The 27,116-nt window shown below is 36.6% G+C and overlaps 2 protein-coding genes across 2 annotated transcripts; one reads left to right on the top strand and one right to left on the bottom strand.

Annotated features, from left to right (window-relative positions):
- Nucleotides 1-10,609: 10,609 nt before the first annotated feature.
- Nucleotides 10,610-15,560, bottom strand: LOC121375552 (60S ribosomal protein L9-like). The gene is made up of 4 exons (XM_041503055.1): nt 15,407-15,560; nt 14,809-15,014; nt 11,461-11,674; nt 10,610-10,747 (listed from the first exon to the last, which is right to left on the bottom strand). The coding sequence occupies exons 1-4, from the start codon at nt 15,450-15,452 to the stop codon at nt 10,647-10,649; spliced, it is 567 nt and encodes a 188-aa protein (XP_041358989.1). The 5' UTR covers nt 15,453-15,560; the 3' UTR covers nt 10,610-10,646.
- Nucleotides 15,561-24,138: 8,578 nt separating this feature from the next.
- On the top strand, nt 24,139-27,116 carry LOC121376400. Its single transcript, XM_041504258.1, has 2 exons — nt 24,139-24,328; nt 25,378-27,116. The coding sequence occupies exons 1-2, from the start codon at nt 24,280-24,282 to the stop codon at nt 26,334-26,336; spliced, it is 1,008 nt and encodes a 335-aa protein (XP_041360192.1). The 5' UTR covers nt 24,139-24,279; the 3' UTR covers nt 26,337-27,116.

The raw sequence follows: 27,116 nt of genomic DNA, 5'->3' as shown, positions 1-27,116 counted from the left end.
TAAACGACACGAAGGTGTTTTTTGTGTGTCTTTTATCCGGTAAACATCTGACATGCGTGGGCTGTACCATTGCTGCTGATGCAAGGTGTAGATGAGTTGTGTGTTCTGTGCATTTCGTGGGCCTATACCACAAACAGCTAGCAGTCTTGAGTAGGTTTTTTTCCTTTATTATTTTAGTTTGGATCGACGTTTTGGAAATAACAAAAACAATTTTAAAAAATCTGTGAATTTAAATAAAATTATTTCAAAAAAAAAAAAAAGGGCGAAAGAAAAAATAATTTTTAGACAATTTTCGATTTTTGAGCAATTTTCCACGGTAATTTTCATAACCATAGCAACCACAAACTTCAATTAAAATTACTATATATGTTGTAGACATAAGGTGGTTGTGTTTTGGAGATTTTGACGAAAACGCGATATTTGACATTTTGTGTGAAATTCATGAAACAACCCTCCTAAAGTGACAAATTTTAATACGTTGTATGAATTCTTTATTTATTGCAAAGGAGTAAAGATATACTTATTATACTATAAAATTTTTTTTACAAAAAATCCGTTTTTTTTTTTTTTACCTCGATTATTTTAGTTTGGGACGACATATAAGTGAAAAAATGAAAAAAGTTTTGGAAATTTTAAAAAAGAACTATTGTTTCTTTTAATTTAAATTAAATTATTTCAAAAATTAAAAAAATAGCGAAAGTAAAGTTATTGCTGAAAACGTAGGTGTCGATTGCCATGACGCGAACGATAGTGAAGTGTGTGCAAGAGTCAGGTGAACTATAATTATTTCAGTTTGCATGTCAGTCTGAAAGAAAGAACAAACTAATTGTAAACTGAAATAAACAAAATAAAACATTATGTACAGATTAAAATATCCCTGTTACACAAACGGTGTCGGCCCGGGACGTAGAAAATTCTATTTTGTATTGTACCGGTTTGCCAAATTATGAATGTCCCGGGAAGTAGAAGGAACTAATTGGTTTACATGTTCTGCATTGCAGTGTGAGCCGTGGTTTCTTTACCAATGAAATGAGAAGCGTTTATAGTCTAGCATTACTGTTCAGGGTAGCAATTGAGCAGACGATTGTATGTGTTTTCTTTTCTTTTATTGTTATTTCTTCTTTTTCTCCTCAGTTTTGTTTTATTTTGCTCCTATTGGTCTCTACTGTTTTAAAGGATTACTGTCCTGGGTAGTATTTTATAGCTGCTCACAACTACGGAAAATGTTTTGCGTTCAAAATGAATCGTGGAACTGAATTATGGAAACAATTAATGTGTTACTGAAGTTTGAATAAAAATGTTATGCTACTTTTAAATTGGATAGTTTGTTGTATTAACATATAAAAATTAACAAACAGACAGACATAGATACAGAGAGACAGACAAACAGACAAATTTACACCAGAGCCGTTAAAACTTAGGTTGGAGCCGATATTATTGTATATCATTTTAAAATGTATTTTATTTTATTTATTTGTAATACCTACAACATAATCACAATCTAATTAAATTAGCTCCACTATTACACGTGGATCTAACAGCAGCCCGTTGGAACTCATGTCCAGTTGACCTTTCATTCGACCAATCAAAACCTTACTTGCAAAATCATGCCAGTGATTTGAAAACAATTTGAAAACATTCGGGGTTATGCCGAGGGTATACGAAATGATTCGGTTGAATTATTACGAAGTATGCCAGAAACTAATTTCAATATAAAAGTTTATATAAAATTCATTTCCAGACGAAAAAACTCCAAAAAACTGTGATGGTATAGCCATAAAATCTATTTATACTAGTATACAATCCAAAGTTTATTACTGCACTTTTCCCCCTCTTCTTTCAATGTTGAAATAGACCAACAAGTTCGCCTATTGCATAAATAATCTCGCCCGATATTTTTAGAATTTGTATGCTCCCAAATAACGCTATAAAAAGCGAAATGTAATGGATCGATATTTAAATTGTTATTTATAGATGAAATGTCACCTGGGAGTCTACGCAATGCTGTTAGATCTACTGGTAGACCAGTAGAGCTAATTTTAATCGGATTGAACATAACCAGTGACTAAAGCGCTCACTTGATGCACGGTCGGTTTAGGATCGATCCCCATCGGTGGCCCTATTGGGCTATTTCTCGTTCCAGCCAGTGCTCCACAACTGGTGTAACAAAGGCCGTGGTATGTACTATCCTGTCTGTGGGAGGGTGCATATAAAAGATCCCTTGCTGCTAATCGAAAAGAGTAGCTTATGAAGTGGCGACAGCGGGTTTCTTCTCTATATCTGTATGGTCCATAACCATACGTCTGACGCCATATAACCGTAAATAAAATGTGCTGAGTGCGTCGTTAAATAAAACATTTCCTTCCATAACCAGAGACATGGATTCTTAGTGGTAATAAATGCACTGTGAATTAGTTCGTTTCTGCCTTTTGACTGCACACACCGTCAACCAGGTAAAATGGCAATTAAGGAGTACCGGGACGTAGATAGATCCTAATTAGTACACATCAACAAGTCCCGCGACGTAGAACTCCAATATAATTAAAATTAGCTCCAGTATTACATGTGGATCTAACACCAGCCAGTTGGAGCTCGTGTCCACCAATCAAAACCGTACTTGCAGAATCCTGCCAGTGATTTAAAACTAACAACACTGCGTAGTCCCCAATGTCCAGGTAACATTTCGTCTGTGAATAATAATTTATGGAATGGAATGGAAACTGTATTTACGTGTCCCTATCCACAAGGGTTCAGGCACGCCCACCCCGGATTTAGCCTTCGCCAGTGACCAATTCCGGGGCGGGGGGGAATAATAATTTAAATGTTGACCAATCACACTTCGCCTTTTATAACGTTATTTGGGAGCATACAAATTCTAAAAATATCGGGCGAGTCTATTTTAGTGGCCGCAGTACAGCGAACCATACCAATACGTACGGGGTGGGTTATCAGTCTTCAATTTTACATTAAAAATTATTTATTTATTTATAAAAAAACCCAACTAAATCAGTCTTCAGTTTTACATTACAAATTGTTTATTTTATAAAATAAAACCAGTTTTAAGGCATTCGTAATTCACACGAAACATGTCGTATACCCTCAGGATAATTCGGAATGTTTTCAAATTATTTTTAAATCACTGGCAGGATTCTGCAAGTAAGGTTTTGATTGGTGGACATGAGCTCCAACTGGCTGGTGTTAGATCCACATGTAATAGTGGAGCTAATTTTAATTAGATTGGTAGAATTCATTTTAGGACCATTTATACAAGTTTATCTACTTTCCGGGCCATAACCACACAAAAAATCAATTCCGAGCGCAGCAGTATTGTCCTGTAGTGCACAGGTAAATATTGTATGATTACACCCCTTCTCTGTAATGGTCTAGTCCGGCTCGGTCACAGACAGTCAGATAACTAGTCTATATTTAGACGGATGCGCGTCATAAATGATTTTTTAATCTAAAAATAGACCGCCACGTCAGCAAACTTCTTCTAATGTAATCGAGTTGCATTCGTAATAGAAAAGTTCATCCCCCCCCCCCCCCCCCCCCCGCCATATCAAGGTCAGTGTCCACCATTGGCCCGTGAGTATGCGTGAAGACGACGGGGAAAGGATTGGCACAAACATCTCAAATAAACCACAGGAATGTTCCTCCACTCCTGCAACGCCTGTGCAAGCTCAGCGACGTTACGCGGTGGTGGCTGGCGGTGACGTACACGACGTCCTAACTCATCCCACATGTGTTCAATTGGGTTCAAATCCGGTGAAAAGGCGGGCCAGTTCATAACGGTGATATCGGCTTGTTGCAGGAATGCCTGGGTAATTCTTGCAATATGTGGACGGGCATTGTTTTGTTGAAACAGAAGGGGACCTCCTGGTCTTCGGTGACGGCGCAAAAGTGGCTGGAGAACTGGTCTTAGAATAACGTCAACATAACGCTGGGCTGTAATGGCATCGTGGACAATGATGAGATCACTCCTGAAATCACAGTTGATTGCCCCCCATACCATCAGACAACCGCCGCCAAACCGATCACGTTCCCTCGCACATCCGTCAACGTACCGTTCATGGAGTCTCCTGTACACACGTGCTCTTCCATCGGCAAAGGAGATAGAGAAACAGGACTCATCTGAGAAAACAATGCTCCGGTAAAAGGCTGGTGGATGATTACCATTCTGGAGAGCAAACTGTAGTCTCGCAGCACGATGTTGCGGTGTCATGATGTTACCGTTGTACGGGCGTCTGCATCTGAGTCCAGTCGTTCTGAGTCGACGGATGACCGTCATCGGATAGATAGGCCTTCCGTGACATCCTATCGTGTTGCTTGCTGTCATCATCGCAGTTCTGAACCAGTCACGGAGGTGGTGTCGTCGAATCTGCCGATCTTGGCGTGGGGTCTTAACGGGACGATGACCAGGTCGAGGTCGATCACGGACACTCCTGGTCTGTTGATGACGTTCAACAAGTCGTCCAACACTTGATGGATGGACTCTGAAGGTCCTAGCAACTTGGCTTTGCGAAGTACCCCCTTGAACCATGCCCAGCGTTCGCTCCCTTTGTTCTTCTCCGAGTCGTGGCATTCTTAATGTGACGAGGTATATGACACCGTTACGTGACCTTTATGTGTCCACATACTGGCATTTCACGTGCATTGCATGCAGCATGATTGAGCATGTAGTGAACGCATTTCACACCAGTTTGTGTTTTTCTGCTATTGTATGTGTAACGAGAACAAAACCAGGATTAAAACCCAGACAAAAGTACCAATCAATGGCTTCCTCTCATAAATTGTTATTTTAAGTCCAATAAATATATTTTTCATTAATCACAACAAAATATTGAAAAATATCTGTTTTGCGTTTTCATTGTGTGTCAGTATGTAATACATGAAACTGCACGTCAGGAAAGGGATAATATCAGTTGGTATTCTCCGAGTCTAATCTTACATCGTGTGGGTCTAGATACATATCCAGACATCAACATTGCCTGACCTGGGCGTAGATATGACGTGAACAAATTTATAGCTCTGCTTCGACAATCGAAAATTAAATCGCGTTATGAAAAGTCAAAGCAAATATTAGATGTTTACAAACTGGAGGCATGTCATCCCCCTCCCTGCCAGACCCCCCACTCGACTCCCCACTTAACGTAAATATATTGACACGAGTAAACTGATGCATGCACTGGCATTAGCGTCGATCAGGTTTTAAAAGTGTGGGAGTGAGGTGGGGGTGGGGCGGCTGTTGTGTGTGTGTGTGTGTGTGTGAAATCCTACTATAATTTAGAATCTCTTCCCTTATATGGTAGTGCGAAATACTGTCTACAATCTTAACACGAGTTTCAAAGTAATGTTTGACAAATATATGGCATTAGGTTTGCAAACTGAAGACCCCCCCCCCCCTTCCCCCAAACATACGTTTAACCCATGATTGCGCGTTTCTATTACGACTTGTACGTTTGGACTTGCTCTCTGCATACCACACAAGGATCTTCTGTAGGCGTTCCCTGTGGACAATTGGACTTGCTCTGACTAACACACACACAGACACACACACATATATATACTCTTCAAAAAAAGAAACGCAAAAGGGTACAAATGGGTTATAACTCCGATTTTATGTTTCCTACCGGTTCATGCTTTGTGAATATAAGGTCATTGCATGTCCCAAACACATTCCCACGGTTACATTCGATAAAACGCAGCTACTGTACAATAAAGTTCCAAAATGTGAATATTCGCAAAAACGCAGCCACGTGCAAACCATGTCACCACTGCACGTGCGTTGTCTGCACGTGCAACATGAACACCGACAGTATAAAAGTGCAGTGTATTCGCTTGCCTGGCCTCTGTATCTGGCCGACAGTTGACAATCCAGGACATGCCACGTCTCAGTGAACCGCAGAGAAACAATGCCATCGGCCGACTAGACGCAGGCGAATCCAGAACGGCCGTTGCCAGGGCATTCCATGTGTCCCCAAGCACCATCTCCAGACTGTGGGACCGTTACCAGCAACATGGATCAACACGTGACCTCCCTAGATCCGGTCGACCACGGGTCACTACCCCCGGGCAGGACCGCTACATCCGGGTACGCCACCTTCGGGAACGATTGACTACTGCCACCTCCACAGCCGCAGCAATACCAGGTTTGCGCAGGATATCCGACCAGACCGTACGGAACCGCCTACGTGAGGTAGGAATTCGTGCCAGACGTCCAGTTCGAGGTGTTATCTTAACACCACAACACCGTCGACTCCGACTGCAGTGGTGCCAGATTCATCGACAATGGCATCAACTGCGATGGAGACAGGTGTGGTTCAGTGACGAGTCCCGATTTCTGCTCCGACGTCATGATGGAAGATGTCGCGTGTATAGGCGTCGTGGTGAACGTTATGCGGCAAACTGCGTGCAGGAAGTGGACAGATTCGGCGGGGGTAGTGTCATGGTGTGGGCAGCCATCTCACACACTGGCAGAACTGACCTGGTCCACGTGCAGGGCAACCTGAATGCACAGGGCTACATTGACCAGATCCTCCGGCCACACATCGTTCCAGTTATGGCCAACGCCAACGCAGTGTTCCAACATGACAACGCCAGGCCTCACACAGCACGTCTCACAACGGCTTTCCTACAGAACAACAACATTAATGTCCTTCCTTGGCCATCGATATCACCGGATTTGAACCCAATTGAGCATCTATGGGACGAGTTGGACCGACGCCTCCGACAGCGACAACCACAGCCCCAGACCCTGCCCGAGCTGGCAGCAGCCTTGCAGGCCGAGTGGGCCACCATCCCCCGGGACGTCATCCGTACTCTGGTTACTTCAATGGGCAGGCGGTGCCAGGCAGTTGTCAACACACGCGGAGGCCACACCCGGTATTGACTCCAGATGACCTTGACCTTGGTGGTGTGTCCTATCACTTACTCACAATGGACTAGAGTGAATTGTGAACAATCCTGCAACGTTTGGTAATTATCGGACTCACCATTCAATAATTAAATCAATTCTCCAAATGTTACGACAATGTGGTTTTGCGTTTCTTCTTTTGAAGAGTATATATGCTTCCCTCTCCTGTCGCTCGTATCCATCTTGTTTTGTTTAGTTTCATTTCAGTATCGAAGTTCTGTTTCTCAAACTCAGTGAAGGAAAGAATGAAGGAACGACGCACTCAACACATTTTATTTACGGTTATATGGCGTCAGACATATGGTTACGACCACACAGATTTTGAGAGGAAACCCGCGGTCGCCACTTCATGGGCTACGCTTTCCGATTAGCAGCAAGGGATCTTTTATTTGCGCTTCCCAGTGGCAGGATAGCACAAACCATGGCCTTTGTTGAACCAGTTATGGATCACTGGGTTTGGAGTCGGTATCTGGATTAAAAATCCCATGCCTCGAACCCAGTACCTACCAGCCTGTAGACCGATGGCCTATCACGACACCACCGAGGCCGGTCGGTACTTAAAACGTCAGTATCGATAACCACTAAAAATTATTTGGGGGAGGGGGGGCAGCCCCCTCTGCTAGTTACAGCCCTGCATGTGTGGTTTTTAATCATTAAATACTTCAATTTACTCATGTAAGCAAATCTGTTCGCATATACATGTACGTATACGTACTCAAACAACATATTTTCCTGCCAATAAATATACTTATTCCAGGAAACGGGTGCATGCGTTTTGGCTATTTGATCACTCAATACTAGCAGGATAACAGATTACCTTCCAAAATAAGCCATTTCTCCACTCCCGACAGATTAAAGGCACCAAACAAAGCTGTATTATAAAGGTGCCTACTTCAGTTTTTCCCCCCAAGGATCAATATTTCCTCGAGGTGAGCAAAATACCTACGTTTCTAGCTTTTGGCAACTGGCAACATGCAAAATAAAACGTAGGACATGCTCATTATATTCCCATTAAAAAAAAAATCATTCATATTATCATATTCCAGTTCCCTCCCTAAAGTCAGACGTCCCACAACACAGACATGCCATTTGATAGACAAAACTCTTTATTGCGTTATGTAATGTTTCCTGTACACCCCCGTCTGCTTTAATGGTACTGCTCCAGTCTGTTCAGCAAGCTACCTCCTGCAGTGGGTCAGCAGTGTTAATCAATTAGCTGACGGACATTACCACAGTTTCGGTTGGATTACACAGTACCTATTTAAAGTATTTTCTTATATCTACTGCTTCCACACAAGCAACAGCGAGATTAATTGTAATCTAGTAAATGGAATTAATAAATGTAAAGATACCGTTCTTTTTAAGGTCCATGTTTTTTTTTTTTAGAGATGAACTTTTCAGAACTTTTATTTCTCCTAGGCCGTTACACAACGGCATGTGGGGAATATGCAATAACAATATTCGACGGTAACAAGATGGGTTTTACAGGAGATACTGCAACATCTCCATTCAATTCATTTCACTTCAGATAAACATTGTTTTATATACCACTGGCCCCAGAACAAACAATAATCTGGGTTTTCATTCCAGAATGAACGGGTCAATTAAAACTTCACCATCCATGTGTACAAATTTGTAGGACTAGAAACATCAGAACGTGCTCGGTCGTGTCGTGGTTAAGCCATTGGACATAATGCTGGTATGTACAGGGTTCGCAGCCCGGTACTGGCTCACACCCAGAGCGAGTTTTAACGACCCAATGGGTAGGTGTAAAGCCACTACACCTTCTCTCTCACTAACCACTAACAATTAACCCACTGTCCTGGACGGACAGCCCAGAGAGCAGAGGTGTGTGCCCAGGACAGCGTACTTGAACCTTAATTGGATACAAATGGGATGGGAATTGGTTAACTGTAAAAAAAAAAAAAGGAGAGGAAATCTAGAGGGGTCAGAGGGCAAGGACGATTAAAATGCGAGAAAACGCAATGTTACAAGAGAGGAAAACTGCAGATCCGAGGAGAATTCCCACCCCTGATATAAGCAAATGAAAGAACCTGCTAAACTGAGACAGATAAAGTTTGGAACTGCCCCTCCACCAAGAAAGGAGTCTACAAACAGACGAAAAATGGAATCGTGTGACTGAAGTAACAGCCAACACTCAGCCAGAAACATCCATTCAGTTCTTAGATGCAATTTTGACATCTTTTAAAAATTAGGATAAAAATGCGTCAAATGGACACACGTGTTACAGTATCAATAAATCTTAATTTTATATAGTAATTATGTTCTCTATTTAGTTGTATCAAGACTATTCCATTTTTCACTACATTTCATTAGTAATGCGATCAACAATTGTCTGGCATCAGCGTTATAGGACGTCAGACTTTTGGGAGGACACCCCAAATCCTGAAAGCTTTTAGACCATTTTACGGTACATTCTCATTCCTGTATATATAAAAGAAAAACTACATAAGCTTATGGTTAAGAATAAAAATGGGAGTCTTGATTTTGCACCGACTAACGTTTTCAACTACTCCACTAATTTAAGAAATATATTTTCTTGTTTAAAATGTCAATGTCTATAAGTATATTCAATGCGTTACTCATTATTTTACCTCCAAATGATTTCATATATATATATTGTATTATAAAGTGAAATGAAATTAAAAGATTAGGACAACCATAAACAAATTTAATATATTCTAAACATTAAACTGTATTCGAAATGCAACTTTAATTATTATTTGGAAATGTTTCAATGGTTGAAAACTGGGAATAGTTCCTTTTATCAAGGGGAGCTAAGTAGTTACATTTATAAATTGATCATTCCGCTTGTACTACATAAAACATATATTTTGTCAAAAAAATACTTTGACCATGCAATCCAACAAAGTGCGAGAATTTTTTTTTTTCTTCCTGTATTTTGATACTGATCGCATGTGGCATGAACATGCGAAAAAAAAAGTGTCCACGGCAATTTTGTCTGAAAGTCTGGATTTTAAGTAAATTTGAAGGATTAGTTTATCCGTGTTTGCCAGTATGCTGTGAGATTCAATTTCTTTTAAAAAAAACATTAAAATTTTAGTTATAAATGTTATTTTATGAACTTTGACCTGTTAAAATTCTATTTAACACATAAGTGTAGGATCTAATCACCCCATTCCAACTGACTGGCTTTTTTTCGTTCCAACCATTCCAACTGACTGGCTTTTTTTCATTCCAACCAGTGCACAACTGATCGAAGGCTGTGGTATATGCTTTCTTGTCTGTGGGAAAGTGCATATAAAAGATACCTTGCTGCATTAGGAAAAATGTAGCGAGTTTCCTCCGATGACTAATTAATCAATGTTCTCTAGTGGCATCATTAAACAAAACAAACTTTTCTTCTTTTAAACAAAAAAACAATTTTGACCTTTGTCCCAGATCAAAATTTCTATAACCCAAGTGTGTACCTTTTCTATCCCACAAGTAATTCTGACACATGGTTGTACTGTTGGTCAATTTCACCCAATTGTTAATAGTAATTGTTTCCTTATTCAATTTTAACCACCAAAGCAAACCCACTTATGATTTGTATACTGCATTATTCCTTCCATACCTGAAACAAATTCCGCACTTTTAAATAATTTAACAATAAAAATTAATAAACAATTACCAACTTAAGGCAGACAAGCAAGAAAACAGACTATGGTTTAGTCCACTCGATAGTTTTATTGTCTTTTTTTCATGTCATTTATTCCTGATCAACTATGGTCTTTTCAGACACATAAATCCCATCCAGAAATTTTCTGATATCTTTATCCTTCACCATGGTCGACTGCTGAATAAGAGCAGCTAAAAAAGAAGAAGAAATTAATTTTAAAAGTATTAAATAAGCCTTTACCAAGAAATTTTATGTTCTTATGTCCATTAATAAATTAAATTTCAGCAACTTTAGACATCTGGATTAGCTCAAAAAGTTGATGTAGGTAATTTTTTTTTCACTGTCTTTATTTGGCCAATAGGTCTACTTGGGAATAGAGTATGCAAATCAAGTGAACACAATCAATGTTTGTCAGGAATTATAACCCCATCAAGAAATAAAGTTGATTTTTCAAGATTATGCAAACAATGGAATTCAGTAACTAAAAAGTAAAACAAAATTCCTCATCCTTGTTATTAGTTTTTACTATAAAAACATTATTTTATTTTAATTTCAAATATACACATATTCCAATTTAGTGTTGCTTGCACACCATAAATCCATGATAAACTTTCAGTTTGGTTGACTTCAAACTCAAATATTCGAAACTTTTGAAGAATATTTCAAATAAAATATTGCAAAATCCAAATGAAAATTTGCCAAAATTAGAAACAGAAAACCTACCCCTCTACAAACAAAGGTAAGCCAAAAAATGCTATCAGTGACATTATTAACTTTGAGCCCTGCAGAAACCAAGCTTCACTGATCTAGCACTATAGGTTTCGAGTACTGGACCTCAATGCTGAAACTTAACATCAAGTTAAGTATTGATCCCACTAAGTTTATTAAAAACAAACCAATATACCTGATCTGGAAACCAGTTCAATATCATTTCCCTGCAACAGGAACTCATCCTTGAGGTTTTTTGAGGTGGTGAATGTGACACCTGGCAACATGTTAACATGTCTCGTGAACTTTTCACCCAAGAAATTTCTGATTTCTACCTGTTTGCTGTCATCAGAAATGGCTATATTGATCGGGAAATGGGCATAAACTGCACGCATTTTGTACATAAATCCCTGAAAATAGATGAGAAATGATGTTAGTTGCCAGAATTTAGATGCTAATACAGTGAAACCTCTCAAAACAGGACCCTCTGTAAACCGGAATTCCCTCAAAACCAGACATTTTTCATGATCCCCTTTTAAATATCAGTACATAGCTTAAACTCTCTAATCAGGATACCTCTTAAAACCGGACATTTTACGGTTTAGAGGGGTTTCACTGTAGGAGAAATGTTCAAACCCAAAACAACCACAGGTACAAACTAACCCACCAAAACAAAACAATACTTTCAAAGCAATAAACTCAATGTTGTAGAAAGGAAGTTAAAGCCGCACACCCTAGTTCCATCCAGCGAAAATAAATTATAATTTGGTAAATCTACAAACCTGTAACACACTTAGATCACGTTTTTATCAAATGGAGTGAAAAAGCAGGTTTTATATCGATAAATACCATGGGAATCCCCATATTCCAATTGCTTGAAATAATTTTGGAAGTTAGTATTCTGATGTCACCGGTAGATGTCGCTCGAAGCACAACAATGCCTACGTCACGACAAATTTCACAGAGTGCGCACAGACTTGGGGTGCGTTCTTTTCACCTCTCCTGGTTTTTTTCCCGGTTTTTTCACCTCTCCAACTGTTCTGTCCTGGTTGTATCCCCTCTCCAGATATCGTAAGACTTAGCAAAATTATTGGTTTTAAGGGTTTGTAACGTTTTGTATTGAGACACTTACTTGTCTGAACTTTATTGTTACTGAAAATGTTCACGAACTGTGAAGAAAAATCTCACAAATGAACAACAACAAATCGGATGTTGATTGCGCGAACCGTGCACGAGAAAACAAACCAAACCAAAATGATAACGGTCACGTGGTATACCAACATCTGTGACGTTTACACAGGAAGATTCCCTCTAAAAATAGATTGGACCTCACTTGCTTAACGTTTTTTTATCGACAGCACGTCTTGTGAAAAAATGCATTTCGTGGTTTTACAAACATCAGAATTACCAAAAAGCACTTCAGGTGAATGGAAATGTGTATTCTAAATAATAAAATGTAAGTAAAGTGCAATTTTATTTGTGAAAAATGGGGTTTAATAGCGAAAAACAACGCCGTAATGGTTAACAAATAGATGTAACTAGGATGTGTCCCTTTAACGCACCACCACATTGCTTAATTGGTGGCTTTTTGATATAGATATATATATATATAAAAAAAAATCCAATGTGTGTAACTAAAAATAAACAATTTAATGAAAATATATAATCAGTTGCAAGTTTTAAAGAGATTCTGTCAGGACCAACCAATTAATTTTATTTATTTATTTGTAGTGATAACAGTTGTTGGTGGTGTAGTAATTATTGGGGAAGTAGGGCAGACAAATTTTCAATGCAGTTTCAGTAACTAGTATAAACATTGTTAAAATGAATATAGTCCAGGACAGGATCAAATTCTCTTTCGTTTTTATTACAATCTTGACTTTTTTTTCTTTCTTTTTTAACCCGTCCCCATTCTTTTTATGCCACTCGCATTAATTTCACCAACATAATATTATTAGATTTTTTGTAATGCCATATGAGCATTACAATACCAGTCATAAGACTAATTCTCTGTATGCATTATGCTTGCAGTGTAATACTGTAAAAGCGAAACCAATACCAGTCAACTGACCAATTCTAACCGGAACCAGTTCAGGACTTATGCTTCCAGACCATGATCGGATTTACCAATTTAAGAATTATACATTTTATGACAATTTTATCTTCGGGCGTCTTTTTTTTAATTTTAGGGTGGAGTGAGGGGTGGACACAATATTAGGATTTTCTATCACTTTTTATTGAAAATCAGTTTACCAGACCTAGATTTTTAAATCTCAAATTCCATGACTTTCCAAGTTTTCTACAATGCATGCAAACCCTGTCTATACTTCCTTTTCAAATTACTTTTAATTAAAAATTTTTACATTATTAAAAAAATAATTAACATTATCATTGAAATACAGTTAACCACCACCAACCACCCCAGTTCTATGACCACCCCAATATAAAGACCAATATTTTAAAAACTGCAATATATCATTATTTTATTGTAAAATTACCCCGGTATTACTGATTATTACCAATAAAGTCAAACCCAATTGTCGTTTTCAGAGCATTTTGATCCCACAAAAGTGACCACAGCATTTACCCATCATGTCACATAAGCGACAAATGCATAACGTGGTAAAATCTTGCTTAGTTGTCAAACACCATGGTGTTGAAATTAATTACATGATGTACACGTGTTGCTCAAATAGTCTTATGTTTAGAACTAGCAAAAAGTTGGTCTGCAAATGAGCGAGTCATGGTTATTTCAGGAATGTATGGTGCAGTCCTTTTTTTGTATAACCTGCACACAATAATGTTGAAAATTAAGTTACACCGAGCACAGAGTTTTATGAAAGCAAATGTCATACCATTTTATTACTTTTTCACCAAAAATGTCAACAAATTCAACGATTAGCTGCACCGTAAGTCATGTGAGCCAGAAGTCACGTGTTTGCATTACCTATGGGGGCAATGGATGTCCTTAAACATTGGAAAGGTGTCATTTGACCACAGTTGTTAATCTCTATTTTGTAATATTTATGAAGAACAGGTCCAAGATCACAAATAACTGAATCAAGTCTTGACACTTGATTATTCTTGCAGTTCAGTGTAAATGCCAGTACATCATCATCACGCATTAATCCTGTCAAGACATTGTCGACGACAACCAGAAAGGAGGGTGGGATGTAAAATTAACAATCAAAATTTACCAAACAATCATTATTTTGAATGTTAGTAATTTGGTATTAGAATCACCCCACTATTAAGACCAATCTTAATAAATCACGCTATTGGTCGCAATTGCGGAGTTTTATTGTACATCTTTAAATATATATTTCTGCAAGTGTACGTAACACCCATATGTACTTCAGAATGCATCTAAAAGCAATCGTGGTTTTTTTTTTAGAATATGGGAGAGCATGTCCATGAACAACCATAGCATTTTCGCCCTCCTTCTGGAACTCATTTTACATCCAACTATTCTGCCAAACCTCTGAACAAAACTCCTGGGGGAAACATTGAAAGCATAATATCCTGAAGACAAGCATGTGATTACCTTTGTGACTCCCTTGATCATGTTTTCAACATGAGAACATACAGTCTTTGTTGCTGCAAGTTCCTTGTGCTTGCCAAACCACTTGTCAACTTTTAACGTCTTCTTGCCAACTATCTGCATTTCAACTGGCAAGTGTCTGAAACTTCTTACAAGTGTCCCTCGTCGACCGGTCACAGTCACCCTTCGTGCCTTCACCTTTACAGTTACTGAAAAAATAATAAAAACCGCTTAATGAGGTGAGAGAAACAAGATAAGAGACAATAAAGTCAAACGAATGAGAGAGAGAGAGAGAGAGAGAGAGAGAGAGAGAGAGAGAGAGAGAGAGAGAGAGAGAGAGAGAGAGAGAGAGAGAGAGAAAGAGTTTTTAAATTGGCAAAGTAAATAAATAAATAAAAATCTTGTCGCTGTTATTTTCACATCCTGATGCATGGACAAGATTACACCAAACACTTACACCGTAACCAAAGGGGACATACAGCTGGCATCAGATATAATACTCATAGTAGAGAATTAATCATGTTAATAAATGCAACATATCCTTTTTGCATGAAGTGCATGAAGAACAAAACAAACTATTTGTAACAAACTGTTAAATTACCTCCTTTAGGAATCGAAACAGTCTCGGTGGAGATTATAGTCTTCATGGCTAAAAATAAAAGAAGTTATTTAGTAACATAACTTTGTAGTAAATATGCCATTTATATACCAGGCAAGCAATCGCATGAAGTTTCAAAAGAAATTCATTAATATTTGTATTACAAGGTGATGAATTTGCAGCTCTATTAGTAAAACTTTATTAAAAAAGAAACTTTTTGGACACGTCATTTTCGCTGAACATTTTTTCCGTTTCCAGGCTTAATTTTCTATCCACTGTTATAGGGGTGCAGAAAGCACTCACCTGCTCGCCAAATTCTGATGGACGAATTAAAAAATGAACTACCAGTCCGATGGGGTAATCTATCTTTTTCTGACTGACTGTATTAGTGTTCTCGCTGCTCCATTTAAGCGGGGCGCCCCGCCCCGCTATTCCATTTTGCCGCCCTCCTTTCACGTTCCCCGCCCTTCTTTATTTTTGAGCTCCCCTCTTTATTTTCTAGCACCTATCTCCGCTATTTCCAAATGCACTTTTTTTCACACAAAAAACAGCGATCAGCTGCACACTGGACATCAAAGGAAACAAGCCGCGTTGTGTATAAAAAAGCAATTGACGAAACATTTACGACAGTTACCGTAACGTAATTTAACAGTATTTTTTAACAGCCTCTATTTTGTCCAATATCTGTATCCATTTGTATGTTTGATAGACAAAATAAGTGTTATATTTTATGTAAGCAATGAAAACATTTTATTTTTTACGGATTCGGCAATCTCCGATTGAAAAAAAACCTTATTTGGTGCCAAATTTGTCACGTGATCAGAACGGTCATTCTGTCTTTTGTTTCCACTAACTATCATTTGATATTTTGTCCCCAGTTGCAGATATAATTGGTTGAAACTGATGATTTTTACTTTCTGTTATTCTGTTTATTCAGCAGTTCTTTATAAAATATTGTAAACTTTTAATTTCGAGGGGATATGAATGCTTATAAAAACAACGGAAGTGGTAGTGTTTATAATTAAAATCATTTATCTAGAGTGCCAAATAATATATACACCGCGATAATATTTTATCACAGCGATCGATTAATTCGATGAAGATGGAAATAACAAAAATGTATCTGACATTAGGAGATCACTTTACAAACATCTTTATTATTTTTTGTATATCTTGAAATCTTTATTAAAAATAATAATATTAAAACTTTGATCGGTCCAGCAAAACCAGAACTGCCCGTGAATGTCAGACCGATATCATCTTCGGTTCAATTAAAAGACGAGTTTTTTTTATAAACTCATTTGCACTTTTTTGTAGGCAAAATAAGGAGTATGTCTTTTCTCAAAGTCTACCAACACAGCAATATGATAACCAAACTACCCCCCCCCCCCCCTTTTTTTTTGCTTATCGTTTATTGGTGGGGTTTTTTCGAAGGGTGTGGTGCCGACCTCAGCGAGAACAGTGTATTATAATTTTATTTATTATTATTATTATTTTTGCATTGAATCTGCGACTATGCATCAGTCATGCCAGAATTCCAAAACACAATAATACATGCGCTGTATTGCCAATAAACTTAAGAGCTCCGAACTGCTCAAGCGCGACATTCCAGAAACGGGTTATATTGAAAACAGAACCATGCCAAAACAGCCCCAAACGAAAATGAAACAAAATAGAACCTAGCACTGATTGAAATGGCACCCCACAATCTATATACAGATGTACAAGATATTATTTTTTGCTATTACAATGAGGTGCCTTTAATAGCTAAATGTTTTCGCCAACAAAAATGGTTCCATTTTGATAGTGGTTCTGATTTAGCCCAATTCCCAGGAAACAGGACCCGTCAAAGGCCAGTAGTTCCTAAAAAATAATAACATGTATACATATGCAGGGTTTCTGCCAGTGGGTAAAATGGGTATGGCGCTATACCCAATTTTTTGGCATATATACATTTTTTAAGTTAACCTTTTCACAAAATTAATTAATTTTATCATTACTGTGTGATTTTCTTAACCCTAACCCTAAACTTAAACCATTTTCTTTCTGGGGGAGGTCCCTCATACCCCCTTGTTAACTGTGGTTGCATTCAATTCCATAGCACCATATCCAAAAATTTCTTTCGGGCAGAAACACTGATATGCAGTAGTGCCACTCAAGAAAACGATTCCAAAACTGATCATGAGATGGGTCATGTGTGATCATTCATTTTTATAGTAATATTTTTAATAAGTCAAAACAAAAAAGTACTAAAATAATTCTGGGACAAAGTGTAGCGTTTATATGTTAAAAGTGAGGTCATGGGCGGTCTATAAATTGCGGGGTCAACGATCCAAATCTACTGCGTTGAATCACCGGACATGCAAATTGTTTTGAATACAAGGAGGTGCCTATATTTATGCACCATTTTAAAATGTTTATTTATAAAACAATCTGTAGTGTATTTCAGATTATGCACTGCTTCATTGGTGTGAGACACATTTTATTAAGTCAGTCCTTGGTTTTTGAAAATTGTAGGCGAGTAGAAAATCGCACACCTCAATATGCTAAGCGAGTGGAAAAATCATTCTCCAAAATAAATAAAATAGGCAGCGTACCTCTGATTGGATTTTGATTAGTACGTCTACAAAATTGTCTATTAAACCAATATTTCCCCATTTGTTCAACAAAAAAAACAACCATTTTAACTGCATGGAAGCCACTGCCATGTTTTAAATTTGTTATTGTTTTAATAAAAGGACCTTCCTATCAGCTAAATGAGCTATGAAAACTGTTGATTTTTGTAAACAGTGGAAATAAATATATCGTCAACGTCCCCAACTGCGTTATGCTTCCAACTCCGTTCACTTTATTTTCTCGTGTACGGTTCGCGCAATCAACATCCGATTTGTTTTCATCAGCATGTCAATCATTTCAGAGGTTTTTCTTCACAGTTCAGAAACATTTTCATTAACAATAAAGTTCAGAAAAGTAAGTATCTAAATACAAAACTTTACAAACCCCTAACACCATTAATTTTACTTAGTCGTTTTTGTTATTCCTTAAAATTACCGATATCGGGTCCACATGACTCGTAGAAATTGACGTAACCTTCAGAGTACTGCAGGCGACATACTGTACACTGTATACAGTGCATTCCCCAATTCATATTTCCCGCCGTTTTGCACACGACACTCACTGGAAACGGAAATATAATAAAAGAAAAAAGATTTTTTTTTCAAAATTGTGGCTTTTGTTTTGATTTTTTTCAATTGAAAATACGTTGAAATTTTTAGTTCAAAAAATTGTTTTCGGCAAGTATTTTCGCTTAACAACAATGGCGGCACGTCACGGTCATTTTCAGGGATCGATAGCTAACTCTGACAGCTAATTTGATAATAAATTTGATCGTTTTACCAACAACGAAAATTACCAAATATTGCAATATGAATCGTAGTTCTGGTTTTTAAAAAAATTCTGGTCAGAAAACCAGTTATCAGGAATAATGGACATAAATACTGGACAGCTGGCCACAAATGCCCGTAAGTAAACGCAACTTTTTTGATTTTTTTTGCCTAATTTTAATCACCATTAGCTTATCTAAAAATAATAAAAATTACAAAAAAAAGACACGAAAATAATACCGATTCATATATGAACTTTATTTCATGTATTTATAAAACATTTAAGTGAATATATGTGAGTAAAAATTATAAACTTGTACCCACTCAACGTGGTTTTTGTTAAAAATTAATCCAGTAGTCTAAAGGTTAAACTGGAGAAAGATGAATTAACATTCGGTGCATATCACATCTCACACGTGCCAGATCAACAAGGCCAAAGCATTAAAATTTTACGATTTTTAAGACCCCTCCTGTTAGAATTTGTTTTCAATTATTATATTCGATCTGCAAAAGGTATGCTACATTTTTGTGCCGCTGTTGTAGTGAATAGTTTTTATAATCCATTTATAACAATTTTAAATAATTTTGTGTGTATAAATTGTGTTAATTAAGAATCAATTCGTTAATTTTTTTGGAACTATTCACTGGTATAAACGTAATGCCTATCATTAATGACATTAAGTGTTAGTGATGTGTGTTGATAAAACGCGGACCAGAACACAACGCTTGACAAATTGAATTTTTCCTTTTAAAAACATATTAAACTAAGTGTTCGACAACTGTGCATAGTTAAGACAAATATTTTGTTCATATAGTGGCATTAAAAATGGAAAATGACGAATCGCACATGCGCGCTACGACACTTTTTGCAAACGCATACGCCTGAAAGCAGTTACAAACGTCGCACTCTTTCCTGTTTACCGGAGGGTGTTTCACTTTTCTTTACTAGAATATATTTGCTGTATGTCCACATTGTTGATTTTTCACGTTGATTGATTGCAATCTATTTTGTTTCACGTATCGTAGCTCAAAAATGTAGAATAGTATTTCCGTAAATATCTTATTCGTATTTTTGTCGTTAGGTGAACGCAGTTTGGGACGTTGATGGTACACATCTATTTTATGTGCACCGTTTGTTGAATGTAACATGCGCTGTTTTTCACTCGTCAGATTGAAATTACATGCGCTGTACGAACACCTTAAAAAGCAAGGTCTGTTAAGTATTTCACAGTGTTCACATAGAAAATAATCCTTGAATGCTTAGGTGCGCCAATACACCGCACAACACTATCAAAGATCACACGTGCGCAGATTAGTAATAATCAAGTCGTACGTAAAATAGGACGGCTTTCGATATTTAATGACATATAATAGCCATCACATTTAACCGTATTATTAATTAACTATACTTGTTGATATTAAACAATAACGTGCATTATAATTTATATATACTCATGTCACCTTAGTCTGCGCACGTTAATAACGTTACATTACGTCTTGAAACAAGTGTCGGGGTACGTTTGTAAACAAACAAACAACGTTAACTTAATTCACAAAACCGTGGTTAAAACAACACATCTTAATTGTGAATATATGTATAAAACTGGTCGATAACACTTTTACTGAAAAAAACTTTGAATTAATGCATTAAAAGTATACTTTTGCCAGCCTCGATCGTGTTTTTCTATCACCTGTCAACACGTGTCTGCCAACGTTTAATGATCAACCTTGCATATCAACTTACATAAATTTACATAGAAGCTTCAATACATACCTTATTGTAATTTATGAATCCATAAATGAAATGAATGTCTTATTTTATCTGTTGACGTAAATATCCAAGAATACTTTGAATTTCCCTCCGAGTGACACAATGCAAAATGGCTGCATACAGACTTTGAAGATTGTAGCATGGCCTATTTTAGCTATAGTCTGTTTCAAAATTATCACTGATTGTCTTATATGTCTAACGGACACTATTTGTGCTCATTTACAGTTAATAACAGACAATTTTTGTTGAATAATGATCAAATATGTTTACATTGGCTTTTTTTATATTGTCATTTTGTGTTGTCCAAACTAAGGAGCATGGAACACCATTTATATTTATCTCATTTGCACAATCTAAATGTTTCTGAAACAGAGGCAACAGGAAGTGTTTGTTATATGGAACTTATATAAGTCGGATCCATTGTTTGTTGCTGTTTTATGTAAACATTAGCGACAGAAGTGGTTGTTTTACTGTTTGCTGCGCAGACTGTTTAAAAAACATTAAAATTAAAATAACTTTCGTTGTAACACGTTTATTGTTCCATTGTACTGTGGCGGTGAAACAAATATTTTTAAATAAATATTTTAACTTTAAAATATAACACAAATGCTTAGGTGCGGACTTAGGTGCCACCAGTGTATCGTTGACGGTATCAGGTCATTTCGTAACCATACCGTTTCGTACCCAAAAGCATACCAGTTCGTATCCACATTTGTACATGTTATTTAATGAAAAACAAAACAACAAAAATCCAAGCCAACTGCATTTTAATAATTAGCGATTAGAAATTGTCACAAAGAATCATGTCAAGCGAAGTCAGCTTATTTGTTGATATATTTCAAACACACATTTTTCTTTTTACATGACAAAAAACATTTTATGTACAAACATATTTACAAACAGTAATATTAACATAATTATATAATTATATATATAGAAACCCAGTACATTCATACAATTGTATTTATGGTAAAGGTAAATGTGAAATTAATAAAAACTTATATGTTGGTATATTTCTCAAAACTTTCAAAATGTGACTTATTCCCTATTTAGCACTGAGTCCTTCAATTATTGACAGGTGAAAGTAGCATTATGAACTTTTAAATTTGCATATGACATGAAATTTGCATACCGTTATTACAGGGTTAATACAATCAAATATTAAATGGGTTTATGACAAAAGAATTGCTCTTTGGCTATGATAAAGGTATGCTTTGTGGTTACGAAACGGCATGCTTCAGTGATGCACAGCACACAATTGCTCATTTAATGCGAATCCAGGTCGCTTCGCCCTTATTCCCGTTCGCCCCAAGTCATTTCGTCCTCCATTATGAGTCGTTTCATCCTCCATTATGAGTCGTTTCGCCCCTATGTATTGGGGTGGTCCGAAACAAATTGTGGACTACAATAAATTTATTTTTCGTTAGATTTTACCCACATTTTGTCCAGACAGAAATCTTGAAAAAAACAATGGCATGGATTCCACATACTAGATGATATCCATGTCACCTGCATCGACTTCGCCGAGATCGCATAGGGCAAAAAGCATGTAATTTTGTGCCGGCTGCCATTTTGACTTTTTATGGAATATTCTACAAGAGGGGTGAAAGGATATGACTTAATCTAACAACCGCTGAATGTAATAACATGTTATAATATAAATGCAAATGTGATGACGTCATATTATTTTATTATTAATAATATTATTCGATTGTTTAAAGATACCACTAGAGATCATTGATTTTTATATTAATATTTTAGAGTCTTTCAACCCTCTTGAAGAGTATTCCATAAAAAAACAAAATGGCAGATAGCAGAAAACTGCTGCATGTATTTTGCCCTAAACTGGCTGTAATGGGTGACATTACCCCGCCTTGACGGACATTAAACTTACAGGAAATATATGCACCCCATTTTACACTAAACAATTGGGTTAAATACCATGCTTTGAGAAAGCGAACTACAAAAGTAGGCACGCCTTTTTTCAAAAGTGTCATATATAATGTCCAGTCAAAGGCTTTTTTTGCATCCAAAAAGCAAACATACACAGGACTACCTTGTGAAATGTAAAAGTTAACAACTTCCTTAAAAGCAAATAAACACATATCGGTGGATGTCCCACTTTTAAAACCAAACTGATAGTCCGATGTACCCAGGTCTGTTCGTGATAACAGTACATGTTCCATAACTTTTGATATCGCTCAATGATTACATCTGTATGTGATTTTCTAAGGGGAACTCTTAGTTTGTACCTAAAACGAGTATATTCTCACAAAATCTTTAACCCCCCCCCCCCCAAAACATGCTTTATTTTAAAACATTTTAATAACAAAATAGGCATTATTTTAACAAAAATGCCATATATATAGCATACAACAAACATTTTTTTAAACATATCTTTTTAATGACTTTTTTAATGTAAACTGAAGCAAATGGACCTAAGTAGAAGAAAAACACAAAATGTAATAATATTTCAGACTCGCTCTATGATTACATCTGTATGTGATTTTCAAACGGGAACTCTTAGTTAAAACCTATTTAAAAAAGCACAAAACACTCATTATTTTAAAACATTTTAATAACAAAATACGCATTATTTTAATAACAAGGACAACAACAATGCCATATATAGCATACAGCAAGCATTTTTTAAATGTAAACTGAAGCAAATGACCTTTTAATATTTCATCAGCATAGATGTAAACATGACATGTCAATTTTGCTAAAAAGCGGCCCCCCCCCCCCCCCCCCCCCCCCCCACCAAAGCACTTTATAACTAATATGTCCTATCTACAATATCATTGTGTAGGCTAGTCTTTGTACTTATTAATATAAAATACATCAGGCCCGTAGGAACTGGGATGGTGTGAGGTTCTTTAAAATATTGAACATAATAACATATGTACATATAAATGGTGTTTATGGTTGATAAAGGGTTACAAATTGATAATCTATATCCGATTTGCAAGTAGAGTCACGTAAACAAATTTATTCATCATTCACAAACAAACACGAGGGCGAGACGACCCTGTATAGAGGGCGATCGGGAATAAGGGCGAAACGACCTGATACCATTTAATGCTTATAATAGGTACCAGCAACAGCACTGTAAACCCTGTGGCCCTGGTTAAATTACAATAAATAGACCATTTTTAATTGCTTATATCTTGGTTTGTAAAGTACTTACTGGAATAAATTATATACTGTAATGTACATGCATTATTGCTCTTTTATGTTGTATTTCTTATTTGTTAGTTAATGCAATATATATGTGATATATTGTGTTTGAAAAAGACCATGTATCACACGTCTTCAAGCCTTTTGTTTCACACACCGCCCGTTGAGATTTGACTATCCTAAAAGTTGCGAGTGCATTCAATAGTCTCTAGCATTTTCCCTATTCAACCGAGAAAAAATCTAAAAATAGCACTGTACAGAGCAGAGCTTCTTCTTTATTTTCGTACTAAATACGCATAATTTTCATTTTTTTAAATTATAGTAATTAGTTTTTATAAATTAAAAAATAGTTTAAATCGTTATTATAACAAAACTATTTGTAAAAATCGCGATACATTGGGTATTAATACAATCATCATCCATTTATCTTTCTAAAACATCTACGAAACTGTGGCTGTGTACAGTGGGGCAAATACGCGAAGCTATTTTTGAAACCCTATTCATCGAGCACGTGGTGACCAAACCCGCGAAACTTGACTTGTGTGATGGCCAGCAAAGAAAAATTTTCAAAAGAAAAAATATACAGTAAAATAGGTAAGTACAGTATTGACTATTCATATTAATGTGAGAATGAGGTATTAATGAATATATTTGTTTTTTGTAAAATTATTGATGGTTGGTATTTACATCTGTATGTCCATTTGAAAAATTTATTTTCTCAGTGACGCGACATGATGCATACAAAAAAAATGTCAACAAACCCACGTGCTTTATATTATAAACAGGCCGATTTTCCACTAACCAATGCAAAAAATAATACAAGTTATAATAAGTATAAACGTTAAAGGACATGGCGATTTATTGTTAACTATGGTTCAGCTGTTGTCGTGGATATTTTTACGAAGTAAAATTTGTGAATATTTCGGCATTGGCACTTCAGATCAAAGATGGCGGATTACGTTGTCGAAATTAGCTGCTCATTAAAAAATTACGATTTTGTGTTGATCTGTGCATACACTCGATTTTATTCGTTTCTTTTGTAATAATGAAATATTAAATGAAATATTAAATGATATTTTAAATGGTTTTAGGGTGGAAACTTGTGTTATTTTTGTCATAAAACTTGTGTTATTTTTGTCATTTTTTTTTTTTCCTTTCTTTTTTTCTTTTTTAATGACTAATTCACTATTATTATTATTATATAATGGTTATTTTATTGTTAATTAGAACGTGTATGCTACATTAAAAATAAAACTTTTTGAGTAATAAAACAATCTGCAAATATTAAGTGTCAAGACAAGTGGGATTCAAATTAAAAGTAATAAACACTAAACTTTTTAGTTTTTATTTATTTAACAACACCACTAGAGCACACTGATTAACTAATCATCAAATACTGATGTCAGATATTTGTTAATTTTGACAGACAGGAAACCCGCTACATTTTTTCATTAGTACTAGTAGCAAGGTATATTTTATATGCGCCATCCCACGGACAGGGTAGTACATACCATAACCTGGCTTGATCATTTTCCAGTTCGCCGATAACAAATATTTGACATATTAACCAATGATATACACACTATAGGAAGAAACCGGACAGTATTCCCTTTCTATAATGTTCTCTTTTTTTTTTTTAACAGTTAATGAAGATTTTGATAAGCTGTCTACCACCTTTCTGTCAACTGGTCGCGGCAGACGTCCGAACCTTCCACAGCTGAAGACAACATGTAGACTACTGTTGCAACTTTACTATTGCAAAAATGACAAGTCGTGGGACGAACTGACAGGGTTTGCACAAAAAATCATAAACTTATCCAAAGAGAGATTACGATATGTTATTGAAACAACGTTTAAACGTGCATGTGCATTAATTGATGGTGAGGAAGAGCATTTCACACTTTTTCTCGAGGAAGAATTGGCCTTTATAGGAATTCAGCTAAAGTCGGCTGGAGTAACCAGAGAACAGCTGCTCAATGTGCCTGTTCCAGTTCCGGTACCTATTGGCCTTACCAATGGGATTCTTATTGAACTTGACAAGTTTAGAAAAGATGAGGATTTATCTTCCTCCTGGATGCATGAAGCTGTGCAAGCACTTACCGGTAATATCCAATGTGACAGAAAGACACTGACAAAAGACTTAACCAAGATACTATGTGAATTCAAAAAGAAATCAAAAAATAAATCCAGGGACAGATGTCAGTTAGAAAATTTCCTGCTTGTTGATTATGTTTGCCCGAAACAGGTTTCTGTATTAGAAACATTGGTGCAAGATATTAATGGTGATGTTTGCCAAGTATCGGTACAAGAAAGTGTTGTTGACAATCCTAAGAAACGGTTTCGGGAAAATTCTGCAATTTCGTGTGACACTCCTCATACTGAAGCTGTGAAACTCAGAAAATTAAGGGGTGATATAGAAGCACTAGAGAAGTCCCTTACTGCAGAAAAGGCCACTGGACATACTTTGCAACAGCTTGTTGAAGAAAAGAATGTAAAGATTGCATCTTTAACAGAAAGAAAAGATGTTGAAATTTGTGAACTGCTAGCATCAAAACATAAAATTCAAGCTTCACTTGATGAAACAAAAAAAACAACTGAATGAATTGAAATGCTCGTCACAAAAACATGTTGATACTCTATCAAAGCTCAGACATTCAGCCTACTACAAAAGACTTAAACGCAAAGAATGCAAACTTCAGAAGGATGAACTCGATTTACAAAAGCGGGTGAATGATGAAGTAAGTGAGGCTAACAAATCGAAAAGGGCGAAAATTCGCTCTTTGCAATCACAGTTATCGAATGCCACAGTACAGCTGAAGCTAGAAAGAAAAGAGAAGAAAACGCTTAAACAAAAAATTGAACAGCTGAAAAGAGAGTTGTTAGATATTCAAGTACAGCAGCAAGATATCAAGTGTGTCCTCAAAACAAGAGAAGATAATAAGAAGTTTACTAAAGATGTAGTGAAGTGTGTAATTTCATTGATAGGTGATGCAGAAGTTTCTGCAAAGAACTGTGCGCATGTTATACAAGTTGTATGCAAACATCTTTTTGACATCCAGGTGACAGACATTGAATTGCCTTCAGAGCGATCATCGCTGAGATTTGCAGACCAAGGCCACATCTTGGCAAAACATCAGGTGGCAGAATCCCTTCTGAAATCAACCAATGCTGATCTGCATAGTGATGGGACCACAAAAGACCATCAAAAATATGTTGGCCATCAGTTGACAACAGACAGTGGACAATCTCTCTCTTGTGGTTTTGTCCCAGTATGCCATGAAGATACATCTACTTTAGTAGATATTGCATTTGGACTGTTGCAGGAATTAGCTGATATTTACGATACAAAAGAGGCAGACCAAATATTTAAGACCATGCTGAA

This window comes from Gigantopelta aegis, chromosome 6 (genome assembly GCF_016097555.1).
Source record: "Gigantopelta aegis isolate Gae_Host chromosome 6, Gae_host_genome, whole genome shotgun sequence".
Taxonomy (NCBI): domain Eukaryota; kingdom Metazoa; phylum Mollusca; class Gastropoda; order Neomphalida; family Peltospiridae; genus Gigantopelta; species Gigantopelta aegis.
Note: the sequence above shows the minus strand (reverse complement) of the source record. Positions and strands in the feature narration are given on the sequence as shown.

What these genes read in the sequence shown, in the direction of transcription:
- LOC121375552 (XM_041503055.1), bottom strand. Translation starts at nt 15,452, where the DNA reads ATGAAGACTATAATCTCCACCGAGACTGTTTCGATTCCTAAAGGAG. An exon ending in TGATCAAGGGAGTCACAAAG is followed by an intron (nt 11,675 to 14,808) that starts GTAATCACATGC and finishes ATCTATTTTCAG; the next exon opens with GGATTTATGTACAAAATGCG. An exon ending in TGAACTGGTTTCCAGATCAG is followed by an intron (nt 10,748 to 11,460) that starts GTATATTGGTTT and finishes CTTCTTTTTTAG; the next exon opens with CTGCTCTTATTCAGCAGTCG.
- LOC121376400 (XM_041504258.1), top strand. Translation starts at nt 24,280, where the DNA reads ATGGCCAGCAAAGAAAAATTTTCAAAAGAAAAAATATACAGTAAAATA. An exon ending in AAAAATATACAGTAAAATAG is followed by an intron (nt 24,329 to 25,377) that starts GTAAGTACAGTA and finishes TTTTTTTAACAG; the next exon opens with TTAATGAAGATTTTGATAAG.